General features: G+C 44.1%; 1 protein-coding gene across 2 annotated transcripts in view; it reads left to right on the plus strand.

Annotated features, from left to right (window-relative positions):
• Positions 1-1093: 1093 nt before the first annotated feature.
• Positions 1094-14794, plus strand: part of PPP2R2A (protein phosphatase 2 regulatory subunit Balpha) — a 39388-nt gene continuing 25687 nt past the window's right edge. The window contains exons 1-2 of one of the 2 annotated variants that reach the window (XM_066567217.1): positions 1094-1168; positions 3627-3701. In XM_066567217.1, the coding sequence (XP_066423314.1) occupies positions 1162-1168; positions 3627-3701 (82 nt within the window). In that variant the 5' untranslated portion in view covers positions 1094-1161. Of the gene's footprint in view, positions 1169-2893; positions 3003-3626; positions 3702-14794 lie in introns of those variants that run through there. The other variant, XM_066567216.1, reaches the window with a different exon arrangement.

Raw genomic sequence — 14794 nt, forward strand, 5'->3', positions numbered from 1 at the left:
CATGGCTGGTGTATGCAGGGAATAGCAATGAGAACGGAGTGAAATAAGAGACTGAGCCCTGGACATTGTGGAAAGCATCCAAGGGGGTGGAAAATGCTCAAGCGAACAGGTTATGTGCGGCTGCTGCACGGGGAAATGGCAGAAGGGAGCAAAAGGAAGGGGGGAGAAAAAAAAAAAAAACCAAAACCAAAGGACAAGTGAAAAGGAGATGCTCTAGACTCACGAAGGGATTAGCAGGGAAATGTTCTTCCCCCCGAGGGCGGTGGGGTACTGAACAGGTACCCAGGGAATGGGCACGGCCCCAAGGCTGCCGGAGCTCCAAAAGCATTTGAGCAAACGCTGCCAGGGATGCACAGGGTGGGATTTTGTGGTGTCTGTGCAGGGCCAGGAGCTGGATCGATGATCCTGGTGGGTCCCTTCCAACTCTGGATATTCGACTTCATGAAGGGCGAGCCTGCGGGAGAGGGGTCAAGGAAGGAAGCTCTTCCTGCAGGGGAGTCCGGGGGGCAGTGGGTGGCGGACACCGCAGCGCGGAGGGGCTGAGAGCGGGCGATGGCGGGCGAGGGGCGGTAGCACCTCCGTGACAGCGGGCAGGGGCCGAGCTGAGGGGCGGCAGCCCCGCCACGAGGGACGGAGCGCCGCCATGAAGGCGGCCGATCGATGCCAGGCTGAGGGGCGGCAACCCCTCCATGAGGGCGGGCAAGGGCCGAGCTGAGCGGGGGTCGGTAGCCCCCCCATGAGCGACAGAGCCTCGCCATGGGGATTGTCGATGCTAGGCTGAAGGGCGGCAGCTCCGCCAAGAGGGCGGGTGGAGCTGGGCTGAGGGCGGCCGATCGATGCCGAGCTGAGGAGCGGCACCCCCGCCATAAGGGCTGACAGCAGCTGGGCAGGAACATGGTGGTGCCGCCCGCCCTCCTGAGGGCGGCTCGCTCCCGCCCCACGCTGACGTCACCCCCAGCTCTGCCGGCGCCATTTTGGACGCTCACCGCCGGGGGGGCCTGAGCGGGGCCGCCCCAGCCCCGCCGCGGCCGCGCCGCCGCCGCCTCCTCCTCCTCCATCCGCCGCCATCGCCGCCCGCCGCCGCCGCCCGCCCCGCGCCGCCCGCCCCGCCCGCGCCGCCCGCTCCGCCCGACCCGCCGCGGCCGCTATCGCCAGCACAACATGGCAGGTAAGGGCAGCCTGCCCCCCCTGCCCCAGCGTGGCTCGGGGGGCTCTCCCCGCTGCCTCCCTGGCTCCCGGCCGCCTCTCCTATTCCGACTCGCTGGCTCCTTGCTGGTTGTGGGGTGGGTTTTTTTATCCTCTCTTGTGGGAATTCGTGCTTTGCTCCCACCCACCCTTCCTTCCCTCCGTTCTCGGCGCGGGGGGGGGGGGGGGAAAGCATGGAAGAAGCAAGGTGGAGCGGGAAGTGGTGTGTTTTGGAGTTAAAGAGCTTGCAGGCAGGGTGGGTCTGCTGCCTTTTCGTGGAATCATGGAATGATTTGGGTGGGAAGGGACCTTAAAACCTGTCCAGTTCCACACCCTGGCATGGGCAGGGACCCCTTCTACTATCCCAGGGTGCTCCAAGCCCCGTCCAGCCTGGCCTTGGACACTTCCAGGGGTCCAGGGACAGCCACAGCTGCTCTGGGCACCCTGTGCCCGGGCCTCTCCACCCTCATAGAGAAGAATCACTTCGCAATATCCCAGCTCAACCTACTCTTTGAGTTTGAGCCCATTCCCCTCCTGTCCTGTCACTACACGCTCTGGTAAAGAGTTTCCCCCTTGAGGCTTTGGGGTCGGTGCTTGTGGTTATTTCTCAGAAGTGCTGCCGTGCACGGAGAGGTTCCAGGTGCAGGCGGTGTCCAGATTGCAGTCGCACCCTTCTGTAGGGAGCAGCCTCTGAGCATCTGCAAATGCCAGTAAAATTTGGCACAGGGCGTAATTAAACAGCACAGGTCTCGCTGTGTTTTCTTTCCCATTCCTTCCACTGCTTGCTCCCCGTTTCACATCTCGAAGTTGGTAGGCTTGGGAGTGTGTGTGCAGAACGGATCTCTTCCCTCTTACTTTTCCTTGCAATTTCTTCATTTGGAAATTTATTCATCCCCCTCCTCTGCACATGAATTGTCTTTTCAGTGCTTTGCATGTGGAGGAGCAAAGCATAGGAGGCTTTGTGAGGCTTGTGCTTTGCCTTTCCCCCCTACACCATATGCACATGCTCCACCCTCCTCTTGCCGTTTTAGTCGTGGGGGGAAAAAAGTGCCAACTTAGTTCAAGTAAATTGTATGGAAAAGAGGGCTTTAGCTCGAAGTAGCAGGAGCAGTGATTCTCTCCAAGCTGTTCCCTTTAAGTGCTGCTGTGGTGCTAGCTGCTAAATGACAAATGAAGAAGTTGAAGAGAAGAGAATGGGTTGTAGGATTTTGGGGCAATGATGGGGGAGGGAAAGCATTTTGCCATCTCCTGCATAAATAGGTTCTGTTGCTTGCCTTCACCTCCTCGGGTTATGCAGCTGGATGTAATCCTTCAGGGAAGAATTTAAAGCCAGCGAAAAATGCAAACTGTACTCTATTCCAGGAGTTCTTATTCTGAGGCGCGTCATCTTTTCTGGAAAGATTATTTTCAGGCTTCTGATTTCTTTCTCTTTGAGTTTTTTTGACTCCCTTAACTTGGGAAGAGTCTCCTCCCGTATTCTTTGTTATCTCCAAAGCCCTACCAGAGCTCGGGATTAATGTGTAAATGCCATCTGTTGCTCAGCCGGTTTGAGTTGTGTGGAGGAAAAGTTCCATTTTGACAGTGGCTTTTGGAGGAAAAAAAAAACAGGAAAAAAAAAAAAAAACAACAACCGAGGCAAGCCCATTTCTGGCTCTTCCTGTATGTCCTCAGCCCTGCAGTGATTTGCTCAGAATGAAATGCAAAAGAAATGGGTGGTGATTTTTGGTGTGTGTTTTGGTGGCACGGTTCAAATGAATCACTGCCTTCAGCCGAGGCAGTAATGTTCCTGAAGTTTTCTCTCCGATCCGTTTTCTATGGTAGTAGAACTTGTCCTCCTCCGATTGCTTGTTTGCTTTTCTGCTCGGATTTGCTGCTTTTTTTTTAGGCTGATAATTGCTTTCATTACTTCTGCGAAGAGACTCTAAAATTGTGGTAAAATTCTTTTTCTTTAGCCTTGAGTGCATAGGGTCGGTGCAGTGGGTTAGTGAAAGGAGGAGATGAGTTGTGTGCTTGATTTGTGTTGGCTGGGAGATTGAAATTTTCTAAAAAAGCACAGCTCTGGTGGTTTATATTTAAGCCGTTTGTGTGTGTGTGTTTAGGGGGTTCTGACTGCTCAAGTAGGAAAAAGCTTTGTGTGAAACACAGCCGATAGTGCACTTGAATTTTAAATTCATAGTTAACTTTGCTTAGTCCAGCTAGCTTTGGTTGAGTGAAGCTTTTACACTGCTTGTGCTTCCCTGTTTTTGACAAACACTGCATTGAAGGCTGACAAAAACAATATCCAAAGGAAAAAGGTGGGGAGGGTGGTGTGTGATTGTGCCTCAGCACTGCTGAGGAAGTGGGCGTGCACAGGCTCTGAAATGTGCGATCTGGAACCATTGTGTGCTTGTGCTGCTGCTCTTGGGGGGGCTCGTTTTATTGAATTGTTTTCATTTTTTTAGGAGCTGGAGGAGGAAATGACATTCAGTGGTGTTTTTCTCAGGTGAAAGGCGCTGTAGATGATGATGTAGCAGAAGGTAAGAGTAATATTTTTTACTGTTTTCTAACTTTTTAACCATTTCTTAGGTAGGGAGATGTGGATGTATCCCAGTGCTGCTGAGTGCACGTTGAGCAAAGCAAATGGGCATTTCATGTGCATTCCCATATCCAGATTCAGGTTTAAACTGTGGTTTGAAAGGATCATTCAACACTCTTGTAAAAAAGTTCGGGCTTCCTAAGTTTTTTTTTGCTGGAATTGTTTTCTAAGATTGTTAATATTTTTCTGATTTTTTTGGCTTTTGATTTGTGTTTTTTCTTAATCTGCAAAATGGGGAATGTGATACTTTAATTCCACAAGGAGGTGTTAGAATTACTATTTCTGCTCTTTGAAGATCTAAGTACTAGATGAAGTAATTACCCCAGTCTTTCTAGCTCCTATTAACAAGAGGCGTAAGAAATCTGAATATTTGTGCACGCCTACTTAATACGTGAGGAGCAGCTTTGGCTTTAAATAATACTGGAAATTGTCTGAAACTTTTCCAAGCTGGCAGTGACAAGTGTCATGTGCACTAAGATGGCTGCCTCTGAATTTCACTGCAAGAACTGCACTGTTGGATTTTTTTTTCCCTTGGATTTCGGATCATTGGAGGAATAGTGCTTTTCTCTGTGCTGGAGAGCAGAATCTCTTCTGTGATTGTTCTCAAGGAAAGATCCCCTGACTTATGAATTTCTTTGGCCATAAAGTCCTGTTGGCACAAAGCAGCCTTTAAGTTCATGAGTTAAAAGTTGTCTTTTGCAAGCAGTTGGCCTTGTCACTTATGTAATTCCTGGGTTTTTTTCTTTTTCTTGCATATCTTGAATGCTCTGGCATGCAAGTGAGATTAATGTTATATTTAGAAAAGCAGTAACTACAGTTTCCATTATTTCTCTGCTTGATGTGTGGTTCAGAGTAGCTTCCAAAGGCCAAAAGAAAATATGGGTATAAACAGAACTGAGTTGTTTTTATTTATTAGCTGCAGCATGTGGCAAACGATGCACTGAAGCTTCTGTTGTTTGCAAGTTGGAATATGTTTTTTGGAAATGAGAAAGCTATAACAATTTCAAGTTTCATTTTAAATTCTTCAGGAAGTAGATTTTAAAGCTTGAACTCAAAAGTACTGTTAAATGTGGTATAATTTTTCCCCTGACAGATTTAAAATTCTGTAACCTTTGTTTTATTTACATATCCAACAAAATCCTTTATAAGTGCAAGTATTGAAGAAGTTGGGGTTATGGTGAAGTTGTGGTGCTTGCAAATAATTCTTCATTAAAATAGATGTTGATATGCTTCTAGTAGTAATGAACTTTATATAGGTATAGAAAAAAGCCTTTACAGGGATCTGGAAATGCAGAAGTGAGGGAATAGGAAGGAAGGACAGACTGAGCTGGTTTTAAGTGCTGCACTCAGTGTGTTAGGAAAGGTGCCCTGCCAGCCTTGTGCCTCCTGCCAGGCTGGGGGCTGCACTGAGCACTGATGGATTCCTGGGCTGGACTTCAGGGAAGCCTTTGAGGGAATTAACTGGCTTCAGTTTCAGCAAGCCAGGCAGCTTGGTTTCCAAAACACTGTAAGAATGTCCATTTTTTGGTTTATAGACAGTGTAGCCTTCTGATTCTGCGACCCAAAGAGTGAAAAGAAATTTTGTTTCATTGTCAGCTATGCCTGACTCAGGATGAGTCTTGAGGTCCAAAGTGTATTATACTGCAAGATGCTGTGAAACTGAGCTGCCTAGAGAGATCCCAAGTATTATTGATGTTATGCTTGGCTGTGATTAGTGTGTGGAGCTGACATTCTCTCCTATTCCCGTGTATCTGGCTCCCACAATCCGGACTGGAAGTTGGTGAAAGCAGTTGTTTCTATTGATTTCTTGTTATACATCACAGGGTCTCACTGTAATTCTGTTGGAAGCATTATGTATCAGGATGGTTGCATTTTTCCATTTCCTAGCAATATTTCTGGCTTTAAGGTTCACTTCATGGTTCACTTCACACAGACATGGAGCCTTGTGTGGTTCTTGCACCAGCTGGAGCAGCAGCTTCTGGTCTTTTGGAGTACCCAATGCCAAACTGACGGTGGGTCCAAGTGCAGTCTGAGGACCTTTCTTGTTCCCTGCCTTTCCTTCTGCTTGCTTGGGGCAGGCCCACAGTGAAAGCTAAAGGAACTCTTACTGTCTCAAGCTTTAATGACTCTTCAGGCACTGTGGTCTGCCAGAGACCAGGTCTGCACTCCAGCCATACCTGTGGTGAGCACAGTACCAGTGTGTGGCTGTGAAGGTCTGATTTTTGAACGGCTGCAGAGCTCAAAATCTAAATAGCAGTTTGTCATGGAATGTTGAAATTTCACTGAAAACAAATGTGAAGAATTGGGAGTTTTACTTTCTGTTTTCCTTCTGTTGGTAACTTAGTGTTGCAATATTTACATTGGAAAGCTGTCCTGAACTAAACTAAAGCAGAGATAACCAGGAAAACTACATCATTAATTACACATTAATCAATGGGATACAAACCCAGTGGTCTCCCTACAGTGTTTTTTGTCTATAAACCAGACCCATGGAGAATAACATTTGGACAGTAACACTTTAAATACGGTAACAGTTGCACCAACTTTAAAAAGCCTGTCAAAAATGCTATTATGTAGCTTCCAGTGTGGATCAGGTCAGACCTGACCTCCAGCCTTCCCATCACATGTATCACCTATAATTCTTTAGATACTTGGACTAGGCTGGCTGGTTGTTACAAAGTCAATATTTGGTGGCTTTGGTGGCTGAAACATGAACTCTGATACACAGTTTTTAATTTTCTGGCTTTCCAACCGCTGTGTGATGGATGGATGTGACATCCATGTAAGGGGAGGGGGGGAAATTGTGTCCCTAAAGCCTGGGGAAAGATGGCACTGAACTTGCATGTGGGGCCTGCGTGGGTTACTGCTGTGGCAAAGTTTTTCTACTGAAGATGTGAATGTGAGGAGCAGAAGTAGCCTCTCTTCCCTTGGTATGTATGGAATTTACCCTTGCTTGTAAGCTGGGCCTGGCTGTGTCAGATCACAGTTAAGCATGGAAATCAGGTTATAAATTGAAATACTGGTGTCAGCTTCATTATAACTCTGGTCCTTAATTTTATTTGATTCTAGTGATTTATCAGTGTGTTGTATGAGGACAAAGGTTGCTGTAGTTTGTGCTGCCTCTCTTTCTGAAATAGCTTTCCTCCCTACCTAGTTTCGTATTTTCATAGTTTCATAGACAGGTCTTCTGGGTGGAGAATGCAGAGTGCTTGTTTGTGCTAAGTTCAGTGATCAGGTTATCCAAAGTCTCTGTAATATACAGAATTCTTTCTTTTGTGCCATCACAGTTTCGGTACAAGTGAGACTTAATTGTCCAGAAGCACTCTGGTGTTTTCTTAGTGGAAGCTTCCTTGACAAGGATAATTATAGAAAAGGATTACAAAGATTGTCAGCAGCAGTTTTGTTGGTTATACTCTTTTGCCATTCTTCAGAATGTGGCATAATAGCAACGGCAGTTGGGAGCAGCTGAGAGTTGTGAGTTTAAACTGCCTCTGAAAACTGCACACTTGCTTAATGGAGTGAGTTTGTACTTCAGAACTAATTCAGTCAATTTGTTTAATTGCTCAACAGAAGGAGAAGAGTCAAGCAACTCTATCTCAATGTTCTTTCAGGTGTAATTCAAAGATCTGTAAAAGTCTGATAGTCCAGGTCCAAGGCTGGGAGCCAGGAACTTATGTCCTGAGCTTTAACCCTGAATGATTGCTGCTCATCTTGGACAAGTTGTTTAACTGTTTCGTGCCCAAATTGTCTCTGAAAGAAGCATTTGAATATCTGCTGTGGTTGCTATTTACCAACTCTCTTTATGCTTAATGCTTAACCTTTCTGTGATGTTTTGTTAATTATCTGTGATTTGCTTCATGTCTTCTCTTAGAGGCAAACATGGCTGTGTCTGTTTTAGAGTGAAAATGATGAACAGATAAAATTCTGTCCCTGGCTTGTGAGTGGTAAAAGACTGAAACAAAATTGGACATTTCCCTGGTTCAGGAATGCTTTCTGTGTTTGGTTCTAGGTGTGTTATGTCTGTCAAATGTAGTTTGATACTTACTTTTGACAGGTTTCAGAATTGCAGAGCAGCAATGGGGACTGATGTTGCTTCAGCAATGGTAGTTTGTCTTGAATGCATGAAAAGTGTTATTTCTGAATAAAGAGAAGTGAAGGCAGGAATAAGGATGGCTGTAAAAAGGTTGTTTACTGCAGTCTGCAGGTTTTTGGTTGTTTTGGTGGCTTGTTTTTTGGTTTTTGTTTTTTTTTTTATTTTGGGATTTTGTTGTTTAGTGTTTTTTTGGGGGTTTTTTTCTATGAGGATTGATGGAATTGGAGAGGAGAAAAAACTCTCAGAGAATAAGAGTGACAGTGAGGTTGCAATAATATTGCTGAGGAAAGATTGGGATATAGTTGTGGGAGGGAAGCTAATTTGGGCTTTTGAGAGCTGTGGTTATGTTCTCTATGCTCATGAAGTAACATCATTTACAAGGAGCAAGGCCTTGTAATAGGTTTGTTTTTAAGAGGTAGTTTGAAATATGCTGTGGATGAGAAAAGAAAGAGCCAAGGTTAGAGTCCTGTTCTGTATTCCTGAGTCTGCTTCTGTATTTGAGCTCTTCAGCTGTTCAGAGGATGTCTGTATCTAGAGAGAGAAATAGGCTACTGTGTTCTAGGAACTGCTGCTCTGGATGGACTAGAGTGTGCATTTAAAGTGTGCAGTCCTCAAAACAAAGAGCATTGAGCAGACAGAGAAAGCAGCAGTGACTGTTCAGCTCCCCAGAAGTAATTCAGTTCTCTTTCTTGCATGGGTTTGGAAGCTGGGGCACTTCAGCTTGTCAGTCAGGGATTTTTCTGTCCCTTCTGTGAGGCGTTGCTGTTCTTGGAATCTCTGTCTTAAGTTAAAAATCAGTTATTAAAAAGGCTTTTGTGTTGGAAATGCACTGCTAGAGTGTGATCAAGCCATCAGACTCCACAGCACACGAGTGCAGGCCAGGCTGTCAGCAGCAGTCTGGATGGAGTACAGCTCTGGATCAGCTTTGTGAACTTCTTAGCTTTTCATTTTATAGCTGCTACCTAAATGCTTCTGGTTTGGCTGTTTCTGCTGTAGGAATGGGTACAGCTACTGTAGTAGCTGAAGCTTCCCAGAATGTATTTTTGAAGAGCTAAAATGAGGATTCAAGCTCCCAGTGGATGCAGGGCTGAAGGAAGAGTTAAAAGCTGGGTGTTCCAAGCTGTGCTGTCTGTCCCCCCGCCCCCCTTTCTGTTCTCCCTGACTTGCCTATTTAGGCCACAGCTGCATGTTTGGCAGCATTTCTGCTTAAAGAGGCACTCCTTCCCACTCCCTGGCATGGGTGTTCACCTAAGAGGACAGTGAATTTGTTGGGGAAGCTGATCCAGCTGAAAAATTGGTAAAATCTTGGTTTTCACTGGATTATTTGTTGGCTGAATTGAGCCCTGCTGTGATTCTCGGAGCTCTGCATGTGCTTATGCCAGTGTGGAGAGTGATCAAGTGGCTCAGAGGAGCAGGAGGAGCTCTGGAAGAAGATTGGTCTCTTTGTAGGACTTTACATAAAGGCAGTGCAAGACCCTGATTGATCTCTGAGTGCTGTGCTACTATGAAGGGTAAAATCAGCTGCTAAAAAGAACTTTAAACCTTTGCTGTTCAAGATCCATACTTTGAACATGTGCTATCTGCAGGCCAGCAATAAAAATGGCTGTTACAGTATCAGAATTATTTTGTGATGTATTTTTTTATAGTACACATGGAGTGGGTTTTCCACCGTGTCCACACAAGCAGTCTGTGGAAATGGGATTTATTCACTGTTGTTCTGAGCTCTGTTAGTAAAATGAGCTTGTTAATATCAGTGCAAGTTAAGTTTCTTTGAAGTTGTGGTAGGAAATAATACCAATTAAATGGGAGGTGGGTTATTACTGATTGCTTTATTGTAAAGCACTTAAAAAAAGATAATCTGACAAATTATAATCTTCTCTTGTCGTGTCTTATCAGTCTTAATATGATTTGAAAAATGGATCCCTTCTTTGGGGTTTCATCCTCACCTAAATTGATGTATTGTTTGCATTAAATGCTGCAGAATTAGTTGGCCTTTGTTTTAGCTGCTGTTAAAGTGTGTATGCAATTAAATCTGCTCTGCGTGTGCCTCATGGAGCAAAAACATCAATTACTGATGGTACCGAGTTAAGGCTGCAGTTTGTCCTTTCATCTGTAGGAAACACTGTGCTCCCACAATCATTTCATTGTATAAGATGTTTTAATAACTGCCTTAAGGGTATTTTTCAGGCCTTTTTTCCTGTTTTCAATGCTCTGTAGTATATGCAGCACCATAACTGTGTCTACAGTATTTTTAGTATGGAGTGAAAAGTTTAGCAGAACAAACGAGTGTTCAGTAATCACGTGAAACTGTGGTTTGCACTCAAAGAAGTTATTGAAAGGAGTAAGAAGCCTTGGCTTAGGTTGATGTTTAGGTTGTGAATGTGAACAGTTCACATTCATCAACAGTTCATCCAATGAAGATGAAAGCAGATAAATGCAGGAAGTATTTATTAATCCAAACGAATTTGGAGTAATCTCTTTCACGAAGCAGTGGTAGCTCTTGCAGTCAAAATAACAATGCAGGGATGGTTTTCTAGGCTTTAAACTTGAGTGGAACACGTGTAATTATAGCTTTGTTATATTGCCACAGCTCAGTTATGCTCTTGCAACATGCACCAGCTTAATGCTGCTTTTGTAAGGTCAGTGTGTCAGTAAACTGGAAATAGATGGGACACTGCCTTCTTCTATGCCTTTGAAAATGGGGAAAGCATAAAAAAGTCTTAAAAGGTAAAATATTGGTACCTTGTGTGTGCACACTTGTTAAAAATTTCATGTAGCAGGATTTCCTTCGTTGAACATAGTGTTGCTCACTTTCTGCCTTCCCCTCCAGGCCTGCTGTGGAGCCCTGCTCTGGGCAGCAGGCACTGTTCCATGGTGTGCTCTTGCCTGGCTCTTCAGTGACTGGAAGGGTTTGGGTTGTTAAATTTCCTTTGAAATTAAGTACCACCATCAGGTTCTGCTACTGTGCACTGATGTTACTGAAAACAATTATTTGAGGCTTCTCTGTGTGATTGTAATCCAGTGAGAGAAACAGAAGTGGCTGGAAGCTTCTCGCTTTCCACTCCTAACTTATCCATCTTTTGTTAGGCACTGGAGGAGAAGCTATTAATTTGGTCAGCCATTCTTTACCAAAATGTATTTTCCTCTCAGCCATCCACAAGTGATAGCACCATGAAGGGAACCAGCAGATTTCGGTCATGTGAAGTCCCTGAGGCAGTTCTGTTTGCATCTAATTTTGGAAGAAAATTTTAGGGTCAGGAAAAAAAGTGTTTTAAAGAGTTGTATTGTAAGAAAGATTGATTTTCCCAAATATGTGGAAGGTGTTTTGTGTGGAAATGTTCCCTTTTGCATTTTCAGTTGCAGTTCTTAAATTAATGCTCTGGGAATAATGAGAGCTCCAAACATACACAGTTGGCACTCTGCTTTTGAGAACCTGAGCAAAGATAATTGCATTAATTCAGGAACATTTGAGGTAATTGAGACTTCATATTATAGTTGCTTATTTAAAATATGGTAAATACAGTGTAATTTCTATTATATTCTTGTTTGTTGAATGCCAGTAACTATATTTTCCCTGGTTTTTTCAATGACTATAAAAAGTATTTCAGTGACCATTCTTTGATCCTTAAAAGCAGTTATTTTAGCTGTGTTTGTGCTATTGTGAAATGGTGATTTGAGAGGCCATGAGCTATGTTTGTGTGTAGTGCTTATAAATGTAGTCTGAAGGTCTTGCTTTATTTTCAAATAACTTGGGAGTGAATTGGTCCAGTGGACAAGAACTACATACTGAAATAAAGCTTTGGCTTTCATAAAAATATAATGACACTTGTTTGAGAGTCCTTGGGCAATTTTCCAGTGCAATTGCCTAACAAGCCCCTGACTTCTCTGGTTCTGCTTTTGGTGCATTGAGTGGGGAATAATATATAGAAATATTGAAGATAATCAAGAAAAACTCGGATTGTTTTTTAATAAATACCCGGTTTGGCTTGTTTTGAAGTGTGACCTTGGTGTGGGAAGAGGAATTAGAATTCAAATTACACCCCAGCCTGCCTGTGGGTTTGTTGTCACTTCAAGTAACTGCTGCTCCTGAGAGAAATGGTCCTTCCTAGTGCCTCTGCTCTGTCCTAGTGCCTTCAGCCAAGCCAGGTGACCCCTGAGCTCCAGGCTGGTCACTTGGGGACACCAACCCAAATGAAAATTACATCTCTTGGATTCCTTTTGGGTTAATTTTATTCCACATCAGCTTCTCCAGACTTAATTTGTCCAGCTTTTAGCAAATGTTTGTGGTGGGATAGGTGGTAGTTCTGCAGGAATGGGATGGGAGGTGAAAGGACAGATTGCTTCTCTTGAAGAGTTGATAATGGTTCTAAGGCAACATGGGCAGCTGTGGAATTGGGAACAATTCAGCCTCCTCAGCCTTTTCATATTCACAGTTGATCCCTGCTTGTTCATAGTCTGCCTTTCACATGAAAATTCGACTTTCAGTGCACTGAGGTTTGTATTTGAGGACGTTTCTTCTCATAGATCAATATGAACAAACAGCAGTTGAAGTTGAAGCCTACAGTGTTCATTATATAGCCCAGCAGTGAGAAAATGTCACTGTTTATAGAGGTAATAGTCAGACATTCATAAGCTGTTTTACTGGAATGTGGAACTGGCAGGAATGGCTTTTTGCCCAGAAGTTTTAAACTTTCTGTATAATCCTTTCTGCCTTTTTTCAGTCAGTTCTCCTCAAAGCTTCGTGTCATTGTTTTGGTTTAGTTTTGTTTGTTTGTTTGTTTAAGCTAAATCCTACATTCCTTTCTTTTGTGTGTGTGCGTGTTAAAGAAGTCTCTAGGGTCTTTCATTTTATTCCAGATCTTTCTGGAAGTGGTAACCTGCTCTGGAAAGCAGCAGGAGCTGACAGCAGGGTTGTGTTCCTGCAGCAGGACACGTGCTGTGCTTACCCCAGCTCGTTTGTGTCTCACAGTAATGAGATGCCTCCGAGGAAAGGGCAGCAGGAAGACAAAGAGCATTTGAAACCAAAGTTCCTTGGATATTGTGCACATGAGGTTGTTGGCTCCCTGGAGCTTGGGGATGACCTGAGGAAGCTGATCCCAAGCCTGGGAGTCCCAACCATCTGCCTGTTTCTGGAGGATGCTCATCATTCTGCTGCTTCTGAATTGCATCACCAGCTGTGCAGCCAGGTCATGGGGCAGTGCTGCTCAAGGTGTTTCTCCCCTCTGGTTAGGAGCATGTCTGGGTTAGAAAATGCCTTGGTAGGGTTGTATCCTGCATTTCCTTCCTGTTGCTTGCTCGCTGTCCTGTTGAAGGAGTTGTCAACATAAGCTTTTCTTTATGCCCATAAACTTTTTTTTGTATACACTGAAATTCTTTTTCCAGGGGTTTTATGTTGTATTCAGCTGGAAGCTGTTTGGCATCTTCAATTCATGTTTGTTCTAACCAGGGTCTTTGGTCTGAGGTCCCTTTTCTTACAGAACTCTTATTACTCTTTTGCTTTTTGCCAACTTAAAAGTTTCAATTTAAATGTCATTGTCCCAGGGCATAGTGAGGAGACTGATGGAAGACTAGAAATGGAGATAACTGAAAGTAATTATTTGCAGTTGTTTTCTTTGGAGTAATTTTAACCCTTCCCTACTTTATTTTCCCGACTTGTGAGACCTGTGTGGTGTTTCCTAAAATAAGGTTCCAAAGCCTTTGGTAGTTTTTTTGTAGTGATCTTTGACATCCTTGCAGGACACTAACACTACTAAAATACTCTACTTTTTTATATAGAAAACATATATGAACAAATTATATATATATATATAAAACCTGTTATACAACTCTTCCAGAACCCACAGAAAAGGTCCTGGTCTATAAACAGACATATTACAAACAAACACTTAAAAATAAAGGTTGGTATTTTGCTTTGACTAGTGGACTATATATATAATCTTAAGAGGTGTTATAAATATGCCTTGGAGTTGTCAAGATTCCATGTGTTAGGATTCTCAAAGTCCTGGCCAGAAATTAGAATTGGCTTCTGTTTAATAATGGTTTTTTTAAAAGAAGCTGAAGCATGTATGCTCGGGCCAGAATAGAAACCAGGAAAACACTTGCCAGGTTGGGGGAGGTGGGGCTGGGGAAGAAAAGGCCTCTGGGCAATGGAAGACTGTTCTTTAAGGTTCCAAGTGCCACTGAGGGTGCATTGGGTATTAAAAGGAACTGATAGCTGAGTAAGTGACCAGAGTGAGGGAAGTCATCGGAAATTTGGATTTTCTGGTCACTTCATCGAGCTGTGTATTTATCTCTGCTGGAAACTTCAGTTGTACTTGTGACCTTCACAGGCCCTGTGCTCCCCGGCAGGCTGCCTGAAATTCAGCTGGAGAGCAGCCCTTCCCCTGCCCTCCCTCCCTGCCTCTCTGGTAGGCAGGAGGAACTTCTGATTGCATTTTTCTTGCTTAGAAGGGGGCGCTTCATGCATTGTGTGAGCCACAACAGCCTCCTGCATTCTACACACCAAGATTAAAAGCCTCCAAATGTTTGGCCTGAGCTTTGCACCTGAAATAAATCTTTTGGTCAAAGAATGTGTTAGAAGAGTGTGAAACAGCAGGACAGTTTTGAGGAGTTGTTTTTTTTATATCTACAACAGGAATGCCCATCAACTCACAGAGTTCTAATTTTGGAAGGCATTGCTAAAGTATTGTTTTTTCTGTAATAATACTAAATTTTAACCTGCGCTGTGTGTTCTGGATTGGCTTCAGCAACAAGAGAAAATGAAGGCACTGCAGAGCTCTGGCTGTGGCTTTCTCAGTGACAAGAAAGGCATTGCCCGAAGGCTTCTTTTCTCTATGTGCAGAACAATGGCCCAGTGTGTTATTTCCAAATATATTGTTATTTGCAAACAGACCAGCAGCTCCTGGCTGCACTGTGCTGTGCAGCCTATTGAAATTCTGGCT

This window comes from Molothrus aeneus, chromosome 29 (assembly GCF_037042795.1).
Source record: "Molothrus aeneus isolate 106 chromosome 29, BPBGC_Maene_1.0, whole genome shotgun sequence".
NCBI lineage: Eukaryota > Metazoa > Chordata > Aves > Passeriformes > Icteridae > Molothrus > Molothrus aeneus.